This window comes from Lissotriton helveticus, chromosome 2_2 (assembly GCF_964261635.1).
Source record: "Lissotriton helveticus chromosome 2_2, aLisHel1.1, whole genome shotgun sequence".
In the NCBI taxonomy this organism is placed as follows: Eukaryota; Metazoa; Chordata; class Amphibia; order Caudata; family Salamandridae; genus Lissotriton; species Lissotriton helveticus.
The window spans coordinates 504,086,472-504,110,744 of NC_136060.1; the positions used below are offsets into that span (position 1 = coordinate 504,086,472).

General features: G+C 47.9%; 1 protein-coding gene across 2 annotated transcripts in view; it reads left to right on the plus strand.

Moving 5' to 3' along the window:
* Positions 1–24,273, plus strand: part of PCGF1 (polycomb group ring finger 1) — a 248,410-nt gene that overhangs the window by 37,659 nt on the left and 186,478 nt on the right. For both annotated transcript variants that reach the window (XM_078679068.1, XM_078679069.1), the window contains exon 2: positions 16,783–16,888. In XM_078679068.1, coding sequence (XP_078535194.1) covers positions 16,783–16,888 — 106 coding nt within the window. The remainder of the gene's footprint in view (positions 1–16,782; positions 16,889–24,273) is intronic.

The following is a 24,273-nucleotide window of genomic DNA, read 5'->3' on the forward strand; positions in this document are numbered from 1 at the left end:
ACAAAATCCGAAAAGAAACTGGCTGTCTGGATGAATTGGAACACTGAAAAATGCATTCTTGAGGTCTATGACAGTGAAAAACATGGCTTCAGAATCAATGGCTGTTAACAGGGAAGAAATATCTGGGACAACTGGGTACTGAGGAATAATACATTTATTAAGCTCTCGTAAATCAATCACTAATCGATATACTGGGGGTGCATTTGGATCAGTACGTTTCATGACTGGAATGATCGGAGAATTACATACATTGGAGTCAGTTTCTACAACTACTCCTTGAGCCATGAGCTCGTCAATAATTTTGGATAAGGCTGCTACAGCCTCAGGTGGCAATCTGTACTGCCTGATTCGGGGTAACACTACACCTGGCTTGAGAGTCACACGATGGGGTGTGATTTGCATGTAACCTACATCAGTTGGACCTTGCGCCCATAAATGCTGTGGAACATTAGACAATCTCGAATCAAAATCTCGTAATACATAGTGACCCTTAAAGTCACGTAGGAACAGACGTATTCCCTCTGGGGAACAGCAAATAACTGCACCTAATTCTTTCAGTGTCTTAATGCCTAATAGATTTTCTGGACATGACTTAGTAAGTAACAGATCAGTAGTACGGGACAATGGACCTACCTCTAGAGTGACTGGCTTAGATATCTCATTAACTATTGGTTTTCCTGAAAATCCAAGGGAAACATTTCTTGAGCCTGAGAGCGGAGCCCCTGGAACTTCGGCATGACTAATTGTGGTCCTACTTGCCCCTGTATCGATCAAAAACTTTCTATCTTTCCCTAATACTTGACTGTGAACATAGGGACCTTCTTGATCTACAGGTATCTCGATGAGAGGCAAGCCTACCTCCCTCTCTAGGCTGTTTCATGAATATGACTGATACTCTGGATACTCAGACTGTGCATACTGGTACATCTGTGATGTGACATGCTGTGTTGCAGCAATAGGCTGCGGTGCGGAAACTGTCTGTTGTGCATTCTGTGGCTGAGGAATCTGTGAAACTTGTTCTTGTCTCGGCGGACGTGGTCTTTCTTTAGTCTTACCAGTAGCTATGTTGTGTTTCAGAACTGCACACTCGTTTATAAAATGACCTGGCTGTTTACAATAATTGCAGTTCCCTTTAACGGGAGCTGCAGGATGACTGGCTTGATTCGGACCCTTCTTCTGACTGTCTTGAGGAACAGATTGTGCAACTAGCACTTTCATTTTCGTGTCTTTCATACGTTTTCTCTCGTGTTCTTGCTCTTCTCTGATTCTATTCTGGTGATACTGGAGCATCTGGAGCATCTGGGACGGAGTATTTGCTTGCCAGGTGCTTTCGACTTTCAAGACTCGATTTTTAATTTGTGGACTTGAATTCTCGACTAATTTGGTAACGAAAAGATGAGGGTATGACTCACTACTTGTCTTGAGACCACTGTTAATACTGAAACATTTTTCAAATCTAGAATAAAAATCACTAATGTCTTCATCTTGTTTCTGTTTACAGGCTGAGATTGCATCCCAGTCTTCTTTCCTAGTTGTCAATAATCTGGGTAAAACTTGAATCAGTAATTCTGGTAATTCTTTACATTTATCTCCAAGACCGGTACCTGGTACTCGTGCCTTGTCTTCAGCTTCTAGAGCTGCCCAATCGATCTTTTTCTCTCCCACCTCCCATTCTTTTTCCTTTAACTTTTCATACACCCCTGCGGGTAACAGGACCTTTAACATTTTAATAATATCTGGGTAAGTGTATTCTCCCATACGGAGCATGTCTTTTAATTCTCTATGGAACCCTGCTGGATCTTTGTCATGACAGGGAATTAATTTCTTCATTTCAAGAAGTTCCATCTTTGAAATCGGAGTGTATACAAACACTCGTTGCATTACGCCACCCGCCCCTTGGACTGGGTGGACTTCTCGTAACGGATTCTGTCTGTCTATGTAGAATGGTTTACTTTCTGGGGGTGAGACATGAACAAAATGCGGGTTCAGGAACGTTCTATACTTGTGGCGCTGTTCTAGAATGACACTAATTAAATCGGTACCTAGACCTCTCCATCTATACTGGAGTAACTCGTTCAGGACATCGTGCAACGGGCCTGGATCAGAATGTTGACCCTCATACAGAGTAATGAGGTACTGGATCATATACATACCCACCAGTCGCTGCTCGGCTGGGGGCAATTTCAGAAACATTTGTGCCACTATTTCGTCTGGAAAAGTGGTAGAATCAGTAATCCATCGGACTGCTGATCGGGCTAGTTCCTGTTCATGCATGGTACTTAACTCACTGTAACCGACTCGTGATTTCAGAATGTGATCGGTAGCTTGAAATACTTGTTCTAGAGAACCTTGTTCTGGTGCTAGATGAAAAATAGACTTGGGTTCTAGACGTAAATGGCGATCTGGAAATCTGGATTTTCCGACATACGCTATTCTGGCGGGATTCTCGTTCTCTTCCTCTTCAGGATCAGAGATACTTTCTTTCTCGCTTACTTGTGCTGCTTTACGCTGTTCGTGTAACCTTACTATTTCTTTACGGATTTTCTTGTACATACTCTCCATGGCACCGACGGTCTTGTGCTTACCCTCGGCTATATTATCACTCCACCTTGTCAGGATTCTCATTTCGGCGGGATCTTTAGACGGGTAATCTTGTTCTCTTATTAGACAATTGATCAGGAACTTTAATATCATGAGCTGAATCTCGGCTTTCCTTTGAGACATAATCTCGCCAATACTTTCTGGATCATCCCCTGTACGGATGAAACGATATATTCTGTCTAGATCTTCTTTCATATTCGGTAAGGTGACTAGATACTCGGTCACTCTCCTTACACGTAAGGAATATAAAACCATAGTATATTCGCCTGGAACTGGATCATAAACACATTCGTTAAGGGCTTGCCTGATTTCTGTAACAGACTTATTACTTTTAGGAGTACGCTGTGATGCTTGAGCATGTAATTCGAGTGCTGATAAACGCTTGTGTGGCGGCGGGGTTTGAGGAGTAGCTCCTCCGGCGGCCCCTAAACTGGAGTCGTCTACTGAGGCTCTACGTCCTGGCAGAGTGGGAAATGGAACTGTAGGCTGGACCGGGGGTACCGTAACAGGTACTCCGGTGTCTGGAGGAGCGGGAAGTGCCTGATTTACAGGGACTAGCGGAGCGCGAACAGGATTTGCATATTCGGGGACTGTGTCGTCCAAATAGGACGAAATAAAAATATCAGCTGCGGTCGGTTTGTGACGTAGCTTGGTCGGAATTAATGGTGGCGGGAAATTACTAGATGCCTCTGGGGTCGCTTTTGGCAAACCTTCGGCAAGGAGAGGATACATACCCTTAATAAGGGCATGCCTCTGTCTGTCTGACTGTTCGGCTTTGACTTGTTCACCTATCTCGATTAATTCTCTTTCTTGGGCTCGTTCTTGGGATTCTCTACTTAACTCTGACTTTCTGACTTCTTTTTCCGTTCTTCTATGAGCTTCTTTACGCCATAACTCGATGGCATCTTTCTGTGACTGTCTGGCTTTCTTTTTCCATAATGCTTCTTCTACTCGCATGATACATTCGGCATCCCATGTACCCGATGCGGGCCATCTATACTTTTCTTCTAACTGTTTGGTATACTCTACCCATAAATCTAGATACAATATGGCGCTTATGCCATGTTTCTGATACATAAAGTGACCTGGACTGTCCCTAGGCGGGACAGGAACTGCTTCCTCTAACAGACCCTTTCTAGTTTTTAACTGACGTAACTTGGAAAATATAGGCATGACTGAACTGTAATCTGGACAAAAATACAATACACAATAAAAACACGAAATCACATCGCACTCATACCACAACAGTAAATTACATGAAGAACATTATAAATAACAGTTCGGACAGAATATTACCTGGAATACTGAGAACAGAAATAGAACAGATTTTCTCGAGAACGGAACAGACTAGAGTCACTGGATGCACTGCTGTAACAGTACGGAACATACCGGTCCCATAAAGGGACACATCAAGACCCGTATTCACCTAGGTGAACACTTCGTTTGTGAGTCTGGGCACCACCAACCCACGGACCAGGAGTCAATTTAGATTGGTCCTGTCTAGATACTACCCCAGCAATGGTACTCACCGGGCAGCACGGAACGGAAGGCCTCGGACTGGACTGGACGACGGACGACGAACTTCGGACTTCGGACTTCAGTTACAGGTGGGCCTCCGGATACCTCGGACCTTGGACTCTCGGCTTGGGCTCTGGTCGGGACTCGCCGCGTTCCTCCACCGTCTCGTTCGGATGCTGGACCGCCTCCTCCGTCTCCTCCGTGGGCCTGAGGGATACTTGAGCAGAAATATCTGCCACTGCGCAGAAGAGTTCCGTCACGACTGCAGAGGGTCAGGGGGTCGGCGTGGCTTCACCGACGCGTGGGGAAAGGGCAAGTCCCTATTCGGGCGCCATTATGTGGTAAATAAATAAATAATACCCTATTTTTGACTAGACTTATAGCATAACAGATAGCTCAATAAATAAGAGTCAAGATTCGAGGTAGTAGGAGTTTCTGCAGGTTTATTACAGCATAAGGACAGGATCAGGACAACCTGCATAGGAACAGAATGACAGGGCCCAGCAGGACAACTGGGGCCCAACAGGGGAAAAGAGGCCCAGCAGCTGCTGGGGCTAGGTCTGGGATGAGCGCGCTAACATTCAATAACAAAACACAGGCATATATACATAGCGCGAACACATAGCATTACATTGCAGTAGGCGTAGCAGTGGGTGGAGCAGAAGGTGTGACGCGTAGCAGTCGCGAGAGATAACAGTAACAGTGGGTGTAACTGGGAGTATACTTAGACATGTGATGCAAACGTAACAGAATATGTCATGAATGGGGCGGAAACATAGGAGGGGGCTACCTAAGGAGCCGGGACCTTTGACCTAATGGTGCGCGAAAACTGGCAATGACGTGTTACTAGGAGAAGCTGGGGGCTACGAACTCTGTGCTAGGAGCAGAGACTAGAGTCTGGAGGGTCGGAGCGACATGTACCTAAACCCTATCTGGTATCTAATGTTTAGGGAACATGTTGATATAAACTAGAAGTCATGAGGGGAAAAGCTAACTTGATTCTAAGACTGGACCATGCATTATTCTACATGTAGTGCGTGATGAAGAATATTAAATGACCATTAATACAGTATTTCTCTAACGTGGAGACGAGTAGGCTAGACAATGACGGAAACTATTGATGCAGTTCAGTAGCTTAGAAATGCAGAGGAGGAGGACTAAACTGATAGCTGGAATCATAACATACGCTTGGCAGACTCAGAGGCAGAGCCGGGCTGCACCGGGCACTGCGAGGCAGGAAGTAAGTGAAGGGTCGAGGATACAGGTGGGGGCTGTATCGCTCCTCAGCGAGGCTTTCAGGAGACAGGAGCTGAATCTGTGGTCCGGGCCCTTTTGAGGCCTGGACACTGGGACTTTATAATGGAATAACGTGCACACTGGGAAACGTGGCAACATTACTTTACATAGGCCTGATATTCGTAGTATTCACGAGGACTGGAAAATAGCATACTAGAGGTGGACACAACTGGAATTGCGTCTTTAATCGGACATGGGGAATAACATATGCATATTGGTCATGCACACATAACATATGATGGATGAGGCGTAGGGACACAGAACATGGCAAAATTTACTTTTCCACACCACCCACCTCCCAAAACCATTCCCTTCCATCTTCCAACCACCTCAAGTCCCTCCTCACCCAGTAACAGGATACAGACCTCTGTTCAAATATTGGTCTTGTATATATGCGTACAGTTACAAGCCACAGCATCAAGTTATTGCACAGCAGAGTTATTAAAGTGGGCCTTCAGCACTAATAACAGATTCTATGTTTGCTTCAAATGTTGCGGTTTGATCGACCTCATGAAGATGAAAGGCTGCGCTCGGCTGCGAGAGAAATCTATGAGGAAAGGATAAACTCGTGCGCACCTTAGTCCACTGAGCCCCCGGCTGACTTCAACGTAAAGGTAGGTGAAAAGTGCTGTGAGCAGAAGGAACCACACAAACCCTCCCCAAAATACACAATATAGCAAGGCGTGAATAATGTGTGTAGATGAGATCAACCTCACCTTTTTTCTGCGTGTTAAAAACGTTTTCTAACTGCAAGTGCAGCCATACGTCTCCCTAAAATCGATTTGTCTGTGCACGAAGAAAGATAGCAAAATACACCAGAGCCTCTGAAATGCTGGGGACAGCGCTGCGCTAGAGCTGCTGAGCCCGGGCCGATGACAGGGAGGGAGAGCCGCGGGGTCCTAGCGCCGGGTACTTCCGTCCGAGGGACGGGGCATTCCCAAAAAGAGCAAGCACTTTGTGAGCTGGACTAAGAAGCGGAGAGAGACTAGGCTCCAGCAGTCGCCGCTATCATTTACAGTGCACCCCGTATGAGCAGCGCATGAGTAATGGAATCCCACTGAATGAAAGGAAGAGCAGCTCGGCACCTCCTATACACAGGCACCCACAGTTTGACATCTGGTCATCTCTCAGCAGCTGCCTTGTCCCAGCTAGCGAAGTTTCATCACTGGTGTGTAAGCCTGTTGCGTGCTTGTTGATTTGTGATATTTTAGAATAGGTTATTGATTTGCAACGCACTTTGGAGTACGACAGCACTCCGTGCAGCGGTATGCACCACTTTGTGTGTGCGGTGTACCTTCCAGAGCGCTGCCCCATCCAGCTTTATTCACAGATATGGAGGGGACTATCTATATGAAGACAGTGTGGAGAGGACTATGTATATGGAGAATGGTATGGAGGGGACTGTATATGGAGATGGTATGGAGGGGATTATGTATGGAGATGGTGGGAGTCTGAGCGAAAGCACTACATGCACTGGAGACAGCACAAAGGACTGCGTGCTCTTCCCACGTTCCCCTTTAGCTTGCATGAATCTGCCTTCCTCCTCCCAGCCCCACTCTGGCAGAGATCCATGACCTCCAAACCCAGACCAGCACAAGAAGGTGAAGATCCCCCCCCCTCTTACCCTCCCCCTCACCCCACCCATCTGTCCCAACCCACCCCCATCTACCTACCCCCACCTCCCTGTCTCACACATGATCTGCCCCTTTTGGTGCAGTTACCGACTGTGCTATGTACATCCAGCACCACGAGGCATTCTGGAACTTGTAGATTTTGTTGTTTAAATTGTTGGGGTCAACAATAGCTGGCACTTGTGGCTGGGGGAGCAAGGGTGACGACAAGCAGTGGGAAGGATGGTCATTGATGTGGGGGGTAGAACGTGCTTGCCAGTGATGAATAAAACAGTTAAGAAGATAGTAGAGTAACACATGTTGGATCATAATGGTTTTTTTTCGAACTCGCCGCCGTCAAGTAAGTTCCAATTAGGAGTCAGTGACGACTATTTATCATGTGGGTGAGTAGGGATAGGGTGCACGTATCTGTGCGCTCGCAAGTTTTGAAAAGGGAGATTGGATTTAGAGAAGTGCAACCAAGTATCTGCGCTGTACGCTCCTGCATTCATTCAACCAGACAGTCAGATTTGTTTTTTGTTGTTGCACTTTCATATAGCACCAACTCGACCCGAAGGTATCGGAGCGCTTTACAAGAGCACCAGTTGCATCACAGCCGGACACATTATTATTTTATTTTTTCTTTGGATTTTTTTTTTAGCACAGGGATATTAAGTGAATCGCAGGGTGCCTGAGCCTCCCGCCAGACTCGAACCTGGTTCCCCAGCTTCAAGGTCGGCCGTTTTAGACGTTAATCTCTGCAGTCCTATTGAAAGTTGTCACTCTTTGGGAGTGACGTCCGCATGTTCGGCTGCTCTCCGCGGCTTTGCGTGGAATGGCACGCTGCTGCCCTCTGGGGCTTTCCGGCAGTCGCCTTCATCACGCATTGATTTCACGAGTCACTTCTTCCCCCCCACCCATGGTCGTTTGTTTCCTTCTACATTGGCCACTCCCCTACCCCTCCCCGTGACACACTGACACGAATCGAGAACGCGCCAAAGGCCAGACGGACACAAGACAGGAACCTGACCGACAGAGAGCCGGGCGGAGAAGGAGCAGCCCGGAGTACAAGATACCGGCAGCCCAGACTTATGCAAATATCACCAAAAGCCTGTAAGCAGCACAACAAGCAGGGCGTCCACACGCACGTGGGTTCTGAAGGGAAACTTATTTCCCTTATCCCCTCTTTAAAAAAAAAAAAAAAAGTGCGAAAAAGCAACGAAAGGCGACTAAACTTAGAGAGCATAACTCACCCGCTGGGGACGTTCTGCCGGCTCAAAATAATGCCATTCTCTCCCCTTTATGTCAGAGACACACATGCGGATCTCGTTTGAATTGTAGCAAGTAAAGCATGCAACAGTCATGCAGTAAACAACAACAGATCCCTCCGTGTGAGGAGGGCCACTATCTTCAGCCACAGCGGGGGGCTTCTGGATCAGCGTCAGGCAGGGTGACCATGCCGGACCAGATTCGGGGGCGTTCTCGGCTTTTGGCTGACGTAGCGTGACGTCGCCAAAAGCCAAAGAATCTCGGGAACGCCCCCGAATCTGGTCCGGCATTGACGGACAGGCCCCTCGTCCAATGGCTAGCCTCCATTTATGGAGCTAGCCAATCGGAGGAGGGGGCGTATCCCGACCCACACACACAACTCAAGAGGTTTTTTTGGCGCATGCGCAAAGCGCATGGCCAGTCAAAACCTAAACAAGCATTTACAATGCAATGGTTTTGCCTTTGTTAAAGTTAGAGCTATTGGCATTGCTCTTGACATTATTTTTATTTATGTTTTTTTTAACATAAATAAATGGCATTGTCATTTACAATGCCACTAGCTTTATCTCTCGCAAATGACACACACAAACACACACAGAGCCCCCCCACACACACACACAGAGCCCCCCACACACACAGCCACACAAAGCCCCCCACACACACAGCCACACAAAGCTTCCTACACACACAGCCACACAGAGCCCTCCACACACACCCACACAGCACAAGCGGGCAACAGGGGCACACGGAGGCACAAGCAAACCACTTCATAAAGATATACTGAACTCTAGCTACAAACTTTAATAGAGCCACCCGCGACCAACTGCATCAAAGAGATTAAATACAACCCAGCGTCCAAGGCAACCAATTTCTACGTACTGCAGATTTAATCCACAGCATCAAATAAAGCAGGTTCTCTCCCATGTCCAAGTTGAAAACCTTATTACAAGCCAGCAATGAGACAGTACAATTTAAGAGAACACTGAAATGTACCTGCAACCAAATTTCAGGAAACCATAGCTAAATAGTTTAATTCGGTAGCAGCAGATACAAAATAGCATGGCCAGTCTAGCACTGTACCTCAGGATACATGTAGGTCTCACACTATAAATTTGAGGGATTCTGTCCCCCTTGGACACGGCCGGCATGGTGCTGGTGGGGAACGACGGAGACGGCAGCGGGGCTAGGGCTGTGGAACGGGGCCGGGAAGCAGCGGAGGAAGATGAGGGAGGCAGGGGGCGGGGTTACAGCAGAACGCGCAGAGCTTCTGAGAACTGTGACAGGAACTACACAAACCAGATTGCACATATGGACGTGGATACGCGCCACCGCTATAACCATGTTAGAGTCAGGCAAATGCTTTCTAGTTTGTCATTTTCTCCGTTAGTATAAGGGCGTGACCAATTAAACTGACAACCCGGCACACAAGTTGGAGGAAGTTCACAGATAACATATAACCAAGAGGCAGATACAGACAACATTCAAATTAGTCAACTGTGGCAGAGAAAGCCCTTCTTGCGAAAGGGGTAGCGGAGTGGGGTTATAAAGCAGAGGGACCTGGAGCATAGTAATCGCCAGGGGTGCTTGCGCTCCTTAATGAAACCACTGCCACCAATACATGTACAGCATGGGCTTCTTCGCACAGGTACTGGCTCAGTCCCTGTCTATGGTGACGCATTAGGGTAGCCCCCTCCTATCTACAGCGGAGCTGCTCATATAAAGGTGGAAACTGAGATGTGCAAGTTCAATGATGCTGTCTCGATCACTTTCATTTAGTCACCAAAAAATATCACAGTTGCATCACAATTCATCTAGTTTGGTTATTCTGTAAACAGCATAGTTAGGTAGTATTTTATTTACAAAACGCAAAATTGCTTACATTTCCCAGGAAATTTAAACCAAAGAGGTTATTTACGAGATTAAACAGGACAAACATTTTATTATAATTAGAAAGGGATTCGGCTGCTCGAGCAACATTTAATAAAGGAGGGACAGGGTAGGCTAAGAGAGTCATTATATTGGTTTAAGGGCCATGCTTGAAAACAACAAAGGCACACCGGTGCCAATGGCCAGCAGAGGGGCCCTCGACAGCACCACGTCGGGGGGCACCGACAGAACAACCCAAGGAGGTGGAGTGGTGTGGTGCAGCGGCCAGGGAAGCTGACTTCGGAGCACAGTGTTCATGGTTCGATCCCCGGCTCCAGCGGCAGCTCAGCTCAGCACCATGTGACTCTGGGCACTAGCTCACTTGATTTCCACGACGCCCGCCCCCCCCCCCTCCCCAGCGCCTAGAGACCCTTAAAGGTGTGTAGTTCGCGCTTTACAAATACGGATTTACAAGGAGTTGTGAGCCCAGACCAGTGGCAGCGACGTGAGCCAGTTACTATCACACAGCTCGGGAATCCTGTGAGCTGCTCCAGTTGTGACGCATTTTTGTTAAACATAGGAATAATGGGGCAGCCACATAAGGGACGAAAAAAGAGAAGGGGAGAGGAATAAAGTCCGCCAAGGAAAGAATGTGGTAATGTTTTGTCTGTCACTACTGAGAAAGATGGTTCCAGCAGTATAATTACGAGCCACTCGCCTTTCACCAGCATTGGAAAACAAACAAAACACCGAGTACGCAAGCAGAGGAAACAACTTGCGAACAGACAGAAGAGCACATAATGGGGGAAATGCGTGATCTAACCTGCAGGAACTAAAGATTTGAGGTGGATGGAAAAATAAACTGGAATAAAGAGCAGTCGACACATTTTGTTAAAATCCTAGTAGCCTTCAGGCTCTGAAAAGGTGCCTTTGGGAATGGCCTGCCTGTGGGAGTCTTGTCCAGGCCTGCCGCCCAGACTGACATCACTGCACGTCAGGGATTCCACAAGGATGAAGGCTGAGAGACTCTGAGGCGAAGGTAAATAAAGACATTTCTGAACACTGTCTCTGTGTGCCCAATAGGTTTTAAGGACAGATAGGGATGTTCTGTAATGGGTAGATGACTGATGGGCCGGAATATTCGCAATGCCCGCACAACATTTAATATAATCAGCAGAAGGCTGAAGAGTTTCCTTTGTCTGAAAATGATACCAGAAGGAGGGGCAGGCTGTGCCAGCGGAAGTAGGTGCTGCACAGTAATGTGCCTTACGACACTAGCTGCTCATGCTCCCTTCCCATCTACCGGTTTCTTTCAACCTCTCTCTGACCTGTGTCACGAGGAAGCACCACGAAAGCCTGGATCATGTGCCCACAAGTCCTCTAACGGTACCCAGTGCTCAAATGTGGGAGTTTTCGTGGCAGCAGTACACCCCGTGGAAGCCATGGATGCTAAAACACGCTGTGGCAGTGTGGCAAGAGGAAGTAACCAGGGGTGGCTGGCACCCTCAAAGCCCTACTTACTGTGCGCAGCGGATCAGGCGGCTTCTCGCGGTCCAGCGCTCCTGCCGATCTCCGTTGCAACTGATCCCGAGCCACTCGGTGGCGCGGCCTGGAGGAGCATAGCAGGCCGCTTCTCCTCCCTTCTCGGCTCCCAGAGGACTCTGGCGTTCAGCGGTTTGAAAATGCCGCGGCAGGAAGGCGGGAAACCAGAGCCGGGGCAGCGGCACAGCTTCCAGCGGGAAAGGGGGCGGGAAAGGCACGCCATTGCGAGGCCAGCATCAGGAAACAAGCGGGAGGGGGCGGGAAAGGGGGGTGGAGAGACGCAGAAGTGCCGGCAATGCCGGACCAGATTCGGGGGCGTTCCCGGCTTTCGGCTGAGGTCGCGTGACGTCGGCAAAAGCCAAAGAATCTCGGGAACGCCCCCGAATCTGGTCCGGCATTGACGGACAGGCCCCTCGTCCAATGGCTAGGCTCCATTTATGGAGCCAGCCAATAAATGACGAGGGCCGACCCAAACCCGACTACAGTTCTCATCAGGTTTTCGCCTGCGCGAAAAAGATGCGCAGAGCGCATCTTTTCGCCAGGCAAAACCTAAAAAGCTGAAAACAGAGTACATGTTTTGTGGGTTATTGATAGCCTAAACTCAGCAGGAGCGGAAGAGCACTTTGAGTTATAAGCCAGATCTATTGGAATTGCCAACCGGTGTCTTAGCTTCTGAATTGTAACTTGTGTTGTCTCCACCTTGCCAACCAAACCGTACCCACATTTTTTCCTTTGCTTCTGAGCTACGCTGCTCCCCCTTTCCACATCACCCTACATATTAAAACAATGAAAATCCAGAGATTCTTACCTATGTGTATAGCATGACTAATCTGTAGGTTGTGGGATGGAAAATACATATTTTGCATTTGCATATTTATGTAAAATAATGGGACATTTGCCCAAAATGCAAAACCGGCATTTGGTACTGTATTTTAGTGCAAACTATAGCCTTGCATCCATGTTAGAGGTGAGGATGTAATTCATGCTGCAAAAATCACAAGCAGTACAAATAGCAACTATGTGCGTAGTCTTTGCAACAAACTGTGTGTAATAGAATAATTGTGGGAATATTGCTAAAAATTACACTACGCCGGCATAACAGAAATCGTGTCTTGACGGAAAACTCATAAGGCCCAGCTCTACCTTAAGTAGGCCAAGACTTCATTTTTCTGTATTTTTGCAGAATCATCAACCTGTCTGCCTCTGACGAAGATGCCGTCTAAATTATTGTATTTTTAATTCATTTGTTTATCAATCAATCATAGCATTTGTAGATCGCACTACTTACCTGTGAGGGTCTCAAGGCGCTGGGGTGGGGGGGGGCTGGGGGGGGGGCTGGGGGGGAGGAAGCTGCTACTGCTCGAAAAGCCAGGTCTTGAGCAGTCTTCTGAAGGTCTTGGGTCTTGGGTCTGCCATAGGTGGATGGGGAGGGTGTTCCAGGTCTTGGCGGCGAGGTGGGAGAACGATCTGCCACCGGAGGTCGCTCTTCAGAAACGGGGGACTGTGGCGAGGGTGAGGTCGGCGGAGCAAAGCTGGCAGGTGGGGGTGTAGAAGCTGAGTCGTCTGTTGAGGTAAACTGGTCCAGTGTTGTGGAGTGACTTGTGTGCGTGGGTGAGGAGCTTGATGGTTATCCACTTGTTGATGGGGAGCCAGTGCAGGTCTCTCAGGTGTGGTGTGGCTGTGGCGAGGGATGTCTAGGATCAAGCGTGCAGAGGCGTTCTGGATGCGTTGAAGTAATCTCAGGAGTTTGGCCGAGGCTCCTGCGTTGAGGGCGTTGCCGTAGGCCATCCTGCTGCTGACTAGGGCCTGGGTGACCGTTCTTCTCGTTTCGGTGGGGATCCTCTTGAAGGTCTTGCGGAGCATGAGGAGGGTGTTGAAGCAGGAGGAAGAGACGGCGTTGACCTGCTTTGTCATGGAGAGGGTAGAGTTGAGGATGACCCCTAGGTTGCATGCGTGGTCGGTGGGTGTTGGAGCTGTTCCCAGTGCGGTCGGCCTCCAGGAGTCATCCCAGGCTTCCACATCCACTGGTTGGTGTTCGTTGGTTGGTGTTTATAAGAATGTGTCTTAGACTAGCATCTTGATGCTCATTGGTAATACCAGATATTCCTAAGGTGATGATAGAAATTCCATTTTAGATGAGATATAGTATAAAATCACTGTCACTTGATCACTTGTCGGGAGAAGTCCTTTACCCAAGTTATTACTCCAGATACTCCCGGAGACGTTGTAGTGTCGCGTTTTCTACTGAAAGTTGATATCGAGCCTGAGTCAGGGAGGAGCTGATGCGATGCTTTTCTTAGGGAACCCGGCCTCCTCGACTACTGCTAATTACATCGCTTGGCTGCACACAGGTATGCAGTGTGCTGATTTTCCCCGAGAAATTGTAGATGCAAGTTATACTACTCCATGCTTTCCTTAACTTGGCGCATGAAAGTAGGTTTTAGGATATTAGGTTTATAGATGAGATTTTAGCCATGGAAGAAATTATCATTTAATTCTCGTTGTTTACAACACAAATGTGTGCAGTTTTCGTTGTTTTCTGTATGGTTGTTTTAGATGTGTTAAGCAACAGGGCGAGCCTGATGAAATATACGCTTTTTAGTTAAAGTTTATTTTTCTTAATGCGGTGTGTGTGCGGTATTGAAAAGAACTAAATAGGTTTGTTTCCCATCTCCACTGTGTCCCTGGATCCCTGTTTGGGGACTTTTAGTAACCCAAAAGCATTGACGCCACTTCAACTATGTGTTAAGTGTGGTTATGTGGGGCTACAAAAACCTGTTTTTCACATTCAAGCGTTGGTGCATTGAACTTCAATCGTGTCACCTGTGGGTGTGAAAACAAACCTTGTAGAGCTGAGCCAGAAGCTCAGTTTTTGCAACTGCCGGGTGCAATGGAAAACCTGGACGTCCCAAGGCACATCATAAAATGGCGGCCCCCGGTGCTTGCCGAATCTAGCCTCTGTATTTTAAGGGGAAAGGATTGAGGGAAGTGAATTATGCATGGGGTGTTTTTATGTGCAGTGTCTGCGTTGCTTCTGCTGAGTGTCTTTGCAGAAGGTCCATAGACACATGCCAGTTGACTGCCTTTCTCTTTTTAGCAATAGCTTGCTTCTGACACAGGTGTGTGGCATCTTCAGCTATGTTAGTGTCCCCATACAATTAAAGTTAGTATAGAGTGTTGCTCTCTTCCACTAGTTTATCATGTGGTACTGAGCGATTACCAAGTGGGTAGATTGCCTTTACGCCTTGCAATGCCTGGCTGTAGTAGAGTTGCAATACAAATTCCCTAGTTGTCAGAGTTGTATTCTCTACAAATTTTTGAAACTCTTACCTTCCAATGTTGGAAGATATTGCAGTGTGGTTGTCTTCATCCTGGGGGTGCATGAACTCGAACACTAGACTGAAATGTATGCAGTTTAACAATGTGCACCAGGCATATCTCACTCCGAAATGCATCGGGCGCATGTTTCCAGAGGCGGCCTCACTGTGGTCAGGGACAGATGCACCTTTATCACATGGTATGGGAGTGCCCAGTGGTAGTGCATGCATGGAGAGTTTGTGAAAGAGGTGTAATGTCCGGCTCAGTCTCCTGGGACTGAGGCTTCAGACATCAAAGGGCAAACAAGAGTGCAGGTTCATTGACCTGGCCGTTGTTTTATATGTAAACGCTGTATCGCTACGGGGTGGAAAGCGTCCGTGGCACCCACTGCGAGTCTATGGCTGAAAGATGTAAAGAAATGGGCGATCGCTGACGTCTTTTTTTTTTTTTTTTTTTTTTTTTGCAAAAACGCTCAGTTGAGGTAACACAAATTACAACAGATACTAAAAATTTATGGCGAGGAAAAAAAAAAACGAAGAGCAGTAGAAATCTCTGAGACATAGAGGTAAATGCATTCACCAGAGCACGAGGGAGCCTGATATACTAATGTGGGAAATTTACAACTCTAAAATCGGATGTTATACTGCCTTGAGTTGGTGGGAGCATACATTGGGTACTTTTGACATTGAAAGGAACAATTTCATCTGGTTTGAGGGTGTGGGGCAAGAGTTTGGAGAGCTCCAGGTCCGAGTTGATTGGCGCATGTATGTGTGGCGGGAATTGCCAGTGACGTGGGGTGGCCGAAATGTTGGGTGTTTCTGTATGGCCAGTGTGGGAACACCAGAGTTTGTGCTGGGTATACCAACTAACAGCAGCTTGGTGCTATGGAGGGTTATCGTTACACAGCTCAAGAGTCCTTGTTGGACACGTTCACTATTAGTTCGAGATTGTTGCCTTTTTGTTTTTGTTCGCAGAGTCAATAGGGCACCACCACATTCTGGTAATCAATATTTGCATATCTTCTACCAAAAAGCCAAAAAGATTTGTTAAAAAAAGAATCTGTTTAGGGCCTACTAGAAGCCTTCTTTAACCAGTGTTACAAATACAAAATGAGAATTGTAGAGTTGCCTTAACACAGTACAGGTGTAGGCTTGTGCAGCTGGTCTGCAGGAGGTTATAATGGCCAACAACTTCTCTGACAGACAAAAAAACCATTAGTAGCATATATTACCCAGCCATTCACCGATCCCTACTCGTCAACATGGCACAGAGACGTCAACTCTGGTTCGAAGAATAGCCTTGATGCCTAGCCCATAACCGGCCCTTTAGTCTCCTCTAGTGGAGCATCTTCATTGGAACTACTTGTTACATGCATTGCAAGAAAACTCGCAGACTGGGGTCAGATGACCACACACATGTTCAGCCGCAACTCTGTCCAATATTGCACAGTTTTGGCAGAAGGTTGCAGTCCCCATCCACCACTCAGAGGACCTCCTGCTACAGAGAATACCTACAACACACAGATGAATGCATCAACATGTTGCCCGCTTGTGGATCTCTTGACAAATAATGTATTCATAGTATGGCTCTAAGCTGGTCCCCTAACTTCACAGGTTAACTGCCAGTGCTACCATAACATTGCTAAGAAGTCAAGTAGTGAAGCCAAGTTGCTCAGGGGACTATGCTACAGGATGTCATTTATGGTCTGAATGTGACCTGTACCTTGGATACTCTCATAATATTCTCTTCATTTTTTTTTCAGGAAGAGGTAAAAGTGAAGATCAAAGACTTGAACGAGCACATCGTCTGCTACCTGTGTGCCGGCTACTTTATTGACGCCACCACCATCACCGAGTGCCTACACACATGTGAGTCCAGAAGTGCCTGGATACCCTCGGGGTTGACAAGCGCTCTACAAATCTACTGATTGATTGATTGTGAAGTGGTTGGGATTCAACCCAGCAGCGAGATCTGCTTTGTTACTGGCTGATCTCTCAAGTGCAGGATGATTCAGAAATCGTAAGGCTAACTGAGTGGTGATGCTTTGGGTCTGAGGGCATTTCTTTTCAGCCTTTGAGAGGCATTATTCTTATTTTTAGGTCTTGCCTAGGCAGCACGCATGATCTCCTCTAGGAGATGACCTTTAGAAATCGGTCATCTCCTTTTGAAGCACACTCATGCTTGTGGTAACATCCACCTTGTGGGAGCAAGCAGCGGCGCGCCGACCATATGTTTTTAATTAGCATGGACGCACGCCGCTGCTCCCGCTAGGGGCAAGCTAGCACAAGCACGAGTGCTTTAAAACAGCAGTGGTGCGCCAACCATCTTTTAATTTTTTTTTTAATTAGCATGGCCGCACACCGCTGCTCCTGCTCCCACTAGGTGTAATCTAGTATTCATTTGCCTTCCCTCGGTTTATGGATTGGTGTGGATGTTTTTTGTGTGTTGAACCAAACGCGCTTATCTTCTTGCGTTCACCCTGCGGGAGTTTGTCCATGTGCCGTACTGCGATAGGCATAGTACATTTATGGTAAAGCAGCGGATCATCCAACATAAGAGCAGAATCAACTGCAAAGTGTTGACCGCCCCTCTGGTCACACACTTCCTCGACAAACAGCACCTTGACACAGATTTGAGATGGATGGTCATTGAAAAACCAACACTGCCAATCAGAGGCGGAAGTATGACCACTTTGTTGAACAGAGCAGAATGCAAATGGATTTCACGCTTCGACTCCGTCAACCATGGCCTCAACACAGTCGATGAGTGGAATAGTACTATCACCGTGTAATACCTTGATCCTTGTGCACCTACAAATACCTGGATTTCAACCAGCTTTGCTGGCCCCCGTGCAGACCCTCTGTGCTCCCACATACTTGGTTAAGTCCATCTATCTTGCATATTACCAGCCTGGTTGTGCACCTCAATACCAATGTTATTATAACCAATGGCAATCATGTACTGTCTGGTGGACATAGCACCTGCTGGGACTGCCTACTTACTCAGTTCTATTCTGAAAAACATGTAAACTAACCGCCTGCTTTTATACCACTTGGCCAATCTTAAACAATTGTCTAAACTATTGTATACAATGCGTTATATGTCTTGAGGCCACAGCACTCGCATTGGTAACCTACTCTCTCTGTGTGATCCCTGCCAATTTCAGCCCGTATTCACCTGCATTTATCTAATTGTGTATGCATCTAGCCGATATGTCTTTTTTCAACCAAGTTTTTCCTTGTACTTTCATCGTTACCCCAGCAACACAATGACACGGCCCTAGCCCTGCCCCGTCCCCTCCCCAGCTACGCCTCCCTTCGTCACCACCCAATCACGCCTTATATACAACGCGACACCCCTTCTGGGTTCACGGAGCTGCTCCTTCTCACAGCGAGCCTCCCGAGCGTTCTAAGCCTTTGTTGCCCCCGGCCGCCTTGATTCATTCAGGTATGTGACCCCTCCATGTCCATTTTCGCTCTTTATTTAACTCGCCGAGCGCGGCACCAGCTAACTGTAACTGGCGTTTCTCTCCCGTCCATTTTCGCTAATTAACTCGCCGAGCGCTACACCAGCTAACTGTAACTGGCGGCTCTCTCCCTCCACAGGCGCTGCCTTCCTAACCCGCACTCGTCTGCGCCAAACAAGTTGCAGGTAACTATCTGACTGTGTTCCTGCGACACCATCATGCCCTCTCCCGGTCATGACGTTCTTTGTCCCCCTTCTCCCCCAGACTGTTCATCCGCTGCCTCTGCCCATGGACCTAGGAATCCAGCGACCAGTGGTTTGCGCACAAGTATGTTTTATTGCCTTGTTGTGTACCAGCCCACCCACGATAGTTTCCCTTCACTTAGTTCTCGCACCCCTTTAGCACAGTCGCGTTTTGCTTACATGCCAGGTCACCCACCTTAACCACCCAGCTTCTGCTGACTAGGTGACCTTCCAACTAACACCCCGCCCCCCCACCATCACCACTTCTCACGAGTATTCATCAGGATACATCACCCTCCGTGCACTGATCTTCGTGATACCGTGACCCATCCCTGATGTCACATCCTACCTACCCAATTGCACGACCTATTGATCGCAACTACCATGCGCGGTTGTTCCCTGGCTTCTTCCACAGTTAACCGCACTACGTCTGACCTTTAATGCGCCCACTCACACCTGACTCCCAGTCGACGCACCTTCAACTCGCTCTCCTCCGGGCCATTGTCGCTTCTAGTTGATACCCTCTGGTGCACTCCAGGCCCTCTGTTGTGTCTCCCCCATATCTCACACCCACTCCCCCGGCACCGATTCTAGACCAGCTCACCACCATCCCGCATGTTTACCACAGTCTGACCACTCCTTCCCTCTCCCCAACCGCTCCGCGACCTTAATGCCCCTCTGCCTCACCCCCCTGTCCACCCCCTTCCTCCATTACCTTTCCTGATCCGACCTTTCTCCCTGCAGCACTGCCTGAACCCGACCACCCTGTCCTGAAGACGATCCCGACTCACGGGGATCGAAACGCCGTCGACATCACAGCGCAACTTTATGGCGCATCTAAAATTTTTTGGCTGTTGTAAATTGTTTGATACCATGATTTAAGTGACTAAAACTAAATCCTGCGGAGCCATCACTGTATATTTCTCTGTCACCTTGCGCCGTTCACGCTGTTCACGTTCAGCACTTGCATCATCACCTTTCACCAATTGTATATATCACCATTCACCAAGTGCCTTCGGGTTGTCGCATGATTTCCTCTGTACAGTGCTGCCTAACTGTATTTCCATGTGAAACACCCTCCTTTGAATTGGTGAATAACAAGCTCTTAAACCATATGAGTCTCCTTGTTTCTTTTTTATGTAATGCTGACTGCATACATCATTTAACTGCTTTAAAATTGATACCTGTTGGGAATTGTTTTTTATACATACTCTACACCCATCCCGACGTGGTTTATGGGTTTTACTCCTGTTGTTCTTTCACAAGACGGGATTATTTTAATAGCATTAATTGTATTCATCGTTAAATTCCTTTAGGTTGCAGACTTGCCCTATCTGGGCATAAAGTGCATTTCCAGTGTCCATCAAATAGCACGGAAGCCCAACCATAGGTGTGTGACTGTTCACCAGGGGCACATAAAGTAACAATAGTTGTTGTAGCACCTAGGATAATGTGCTGCATGGCTAAATACTTATACGGTCCCAAAGGCGAGACCTATTGGCTATGCCTATGCTTGTGATGAATTAATATTAATGCCTGGAAAATTAAAAGCTGGTGGATGAAGGGTGGGGTGGTGGCTAGGTAGGTATCAAGAAGAAAGGAGGAGAGCAAAAGGGAAGAATAAATGAATGAATATAAGCTTTATAAAGCGCTAACTAAGCCCAGGGGCGTCAAGGCGCTGCGGAAAGAGGTCAACCGGGATGAGAAAAGAGATACAAATATATAACCAACTTACAGAGTAGAGCGAGTACATATCCAGGTCTTCAAGAATTTGCAAAAAAGAGAGTGAGAGTCCAGACCCGAGATTGGAAGAGGGAGCGAGTTCCAGTGTTTGGCCGCAGAGACAGAAAAGGCTCTACCTCCCCAGCTAGCTTTCCTGAAGCTAGGAACTATCGGCAGGTTCTTACTGGCTGATCTTAGCTGCTATATGGGGACATTTCTCTGAAATAGTTTCTTGATGCCATCTGACCCTGTATTGTAGAAGACCTTATGAACCAGGCAGAGGGCTTTAAATACAAATCTCCAATCCAGCGGGAGTCCGTGCAGATTCCTGATGGTGGCCGAAACTGGATGATATTTGGGAAGAAATATAACCAGCCTGGTGGCGGCATTCTGCACAAGCTGCAGTCGATGCACTAGCCCCTTGTTAATACCCAGATATAGGGCATTACAATAGTCTAGCTTAGCCGACACAAGGGCTATAGTGGCCTGTTTTAGGGCAGAGAAGGAAAGCTATTCAGAGATATTTCTGAGAATCCTAATCATCCCAAAGCAGGTAGAGACTGTCCTATTAACTTGAAGGCCCAAGGAAAGAGAATTGTGGATTATAATGCCCGGGTTTTTGGCACTGAGGGCAGGGAGGGGCCAAGGACCAAGCGAGTCCGGCCACCAGGCATCTGACCAAAAGTCCTGATGGTTTCCAAACATTAAAACTTCAGTTTATTCACCATTGAGTTTTAAATAGTTCTCAACCATCCAGGAGGCCACTGCCTCCATACAGTTTTTAAAATTCACTGCTGAGGCTTCCACACTGTCAGTGATAGAGACCATGATTTGAGTGTCATCGGCATAGGATAACACTTCCAACCCAAATGATCTTCCAGTCCAGGGAGAGGGGTCACATAGATATTAAAAAGGGTCGGGCTCAATGAGGACCCCTGAGGAACTCCACAGAACAGCTGATTGGGAGCGGAGTAAAATTGGTCCATTTTGACCCTTTCTTGAGAGAAAGAAATGATGATTTGAGACTAAGGAATTCATATGAAACAACCTCTTCTGTTTTGAATAATGCTGGGAGACGGGGCATGCAATGCCCTTAATATCTTGTATATTTACTGACCTCTCTGGACCTTATACTACAAGAACCTCTTAGATGGCTTCAGAGCACAGATTTGGAATCGTACTGAACACTCGCTCGGTCCACAGACATGCAACCGAACTCTGGGACCTAATCGACACTGCGTCACCTGACATCGCCTTCCTTACTGAAACATGAATGAATGCATCGTCTGCCCCCGACATCGCCATAGCCATACCGGACACTTACAAGATCATTCGAAAAGACCGCACCGATCAAACTGGAGGAGGCATCGCCATCGTCCATAGAAACACCATCAAAATTACTACCAGCTCTGATGACAATCTTGCAACCGCCGAACACCTCCACTTTCAGATCCACACCGACCCTAGGACCACACTCGGAGGTACCCTCATTTACAGGCCCCCAGGCACCCGATCTCAATTCAGCGACGACATCACTGACTTCGTCAGCCCGCACGCCCTCGCCTCCGAGAACTACATTCTTCTAGGAGACCTCAACTACCACCTTGACAACATTTTCGACAACAACACCACCACCCTTCTGGACAACCTGTCCAATCTCGGACTCAAACAACTTGTTGACACCCCCACTCACACAGCCGGACACACTCTCGACCCTATCTTCACCTCCAGCAAGCACATCTCCGATCACACTACAGCTCTCCACTGGACGGATCACAGCTGTGTTCACTTCAGCTACAAAACAACCCTGACCCACAACCGTCCACAACCCATTCCCCGAAGAAAATGGAACAAAATCACCACCGACCAACTCCTCACATCACTCAGCCAAAACACTCCCCCCCTAGCAACGGACCCAGACCAAGCGGCCACCAACCTCAGGCAATGGATTACCCACAGTGCGGACGAACTAGCACCCCTGAAAAAACACCAGTTGAAATCATCCAGCAAAAAGGCTCCCTGGTTCAATGATGACCTTAAAAAATCCAAGAAGACATGCCGCACCCTGGAGAAGAATTGGAGAAAAGAACCAACCTCAGACAACATGGCCTCCCTCAAGACAGCCACCCGCAAACACCACCAACTGATTCGATCCGTCAAGAAATCAGCATTTAAGGACCGTCTCGACAACAACTCTCATAACAGCAAGGAACTCTTCAATATCTTCAAAGAATTCACCAACCCTCCCGCAGCATCCAACGACATCACTAACTCCCAAGACCTCTGCGATGCGCTATCCTCCTTCTACAACAAAATTGCCGACCTCCACAACAGCTTCAAGAATACTCCCAATGACTAACTCACCCCACCCCCTTCAGATCCCACCCCTCCAACTAACCACCTCAACTCCTGGAACCCAATCACCATTGAAGACACCATTCGCCTCATGAACTCAATCCACTCTGGCTCACCTTCTGACCCCTGTCCCCACTACATCTTCAACAAAGCTGACTCCATCATCGCTCCCCAACTCCGCGATGTCATCAACTGCTCCTTCAACTCCGCCACCTTTCCAGAAATATGGAAACACGCCGAACTCAGCGCCCTTCTGAAAAAACCAACAGCAGACCCCTCAGAACTGAAAAACTACCGACCCATTTCCCTCCTCCCTTTCCCGGCCAAAGTCATCGAGAAAGCCGTCAATAGCCAACTCGCAGCCTTCCTTGAATCCAGCAACTCCCTGGATCCCTCACAGAATGGCTTTCGAGCCAAACACAGCACCGAAACCGCCCTCATTGCGGCGACCGACGACATCCGAGCACTCCTGGACAACGGTGAAACAGTGGCCCTCATTCTACTCGACCTCTCCGCCGCCTTCGACACTGTCTGTCACAACACCCTCATACAACGCCTCAACAACATCTGCATACAAGGAAAAGCCTTGGACTGGATCATCTCGTTCCTAGCCGGGAGAACCCAGAGAGTCCGACTCCCCCCTTTCTACTCAGAGCCCACCGAAGTCATCTGCGGTGTACCTCAAGGCTCCTCACTCAGTCCCACCCTCTTCAACGTCTACATGAGTCCCCTCGCCTCCATCGCACGTCAACACAACCTCAATATCATCTCCTACGCCGACGACACCCAGCTAATCCTTTCCCTCACCAAAGACCCCAACACCGCCAAAAACAACCTCCACGAAGGTATGAAAGAAGTAGCCGAATGGATGAAACAGAGCCGCTTAAAACTCAACTCAGACAAAACGGAGGTGATCATCCTAGGATCCTCCCCCTCAGCTTGGGACGACTCCTGGTGGCCTTCCGCTTTGGGATCAGCACCCACACCCACAGACCATGCACGTAACCTTGGCTTCATTCTAGACTCCTCTCTCTCGATGTCCAGACAAGTCAACGCCGTATCGTCCTCCTGCTTCAACGTCCTTCGCATCCTCAAAAAGATCTTCCGCTGGATCCCCCTCGAAACAAGAAAGACTGTCACCCATGCACTGGTCACGAGTCGACTGGACTATTGCAACACACTCTACGCCGGAATTACAACAAAATTGCAGAAAAAGCTCCAGCGCATCCAAAACGCATCAGCGAGACTCATATTAGACATCCCGCGCCAAGAGCACATCACCGGTCACTTAAAAATCCTCCACTGGCTTCCCGTCAACAAAAGAATTACTTTCCGCCTTCTTACCCACACACACAAGGCCCTTTATAATCTAGGACCCGAATGCCTCAACACCCGACTGTCCTTCTACTATCCCACCCGCCAACTAAGATCATCCAATCAAGCCCTCGCCGCAGTCCCGCGCATCCGA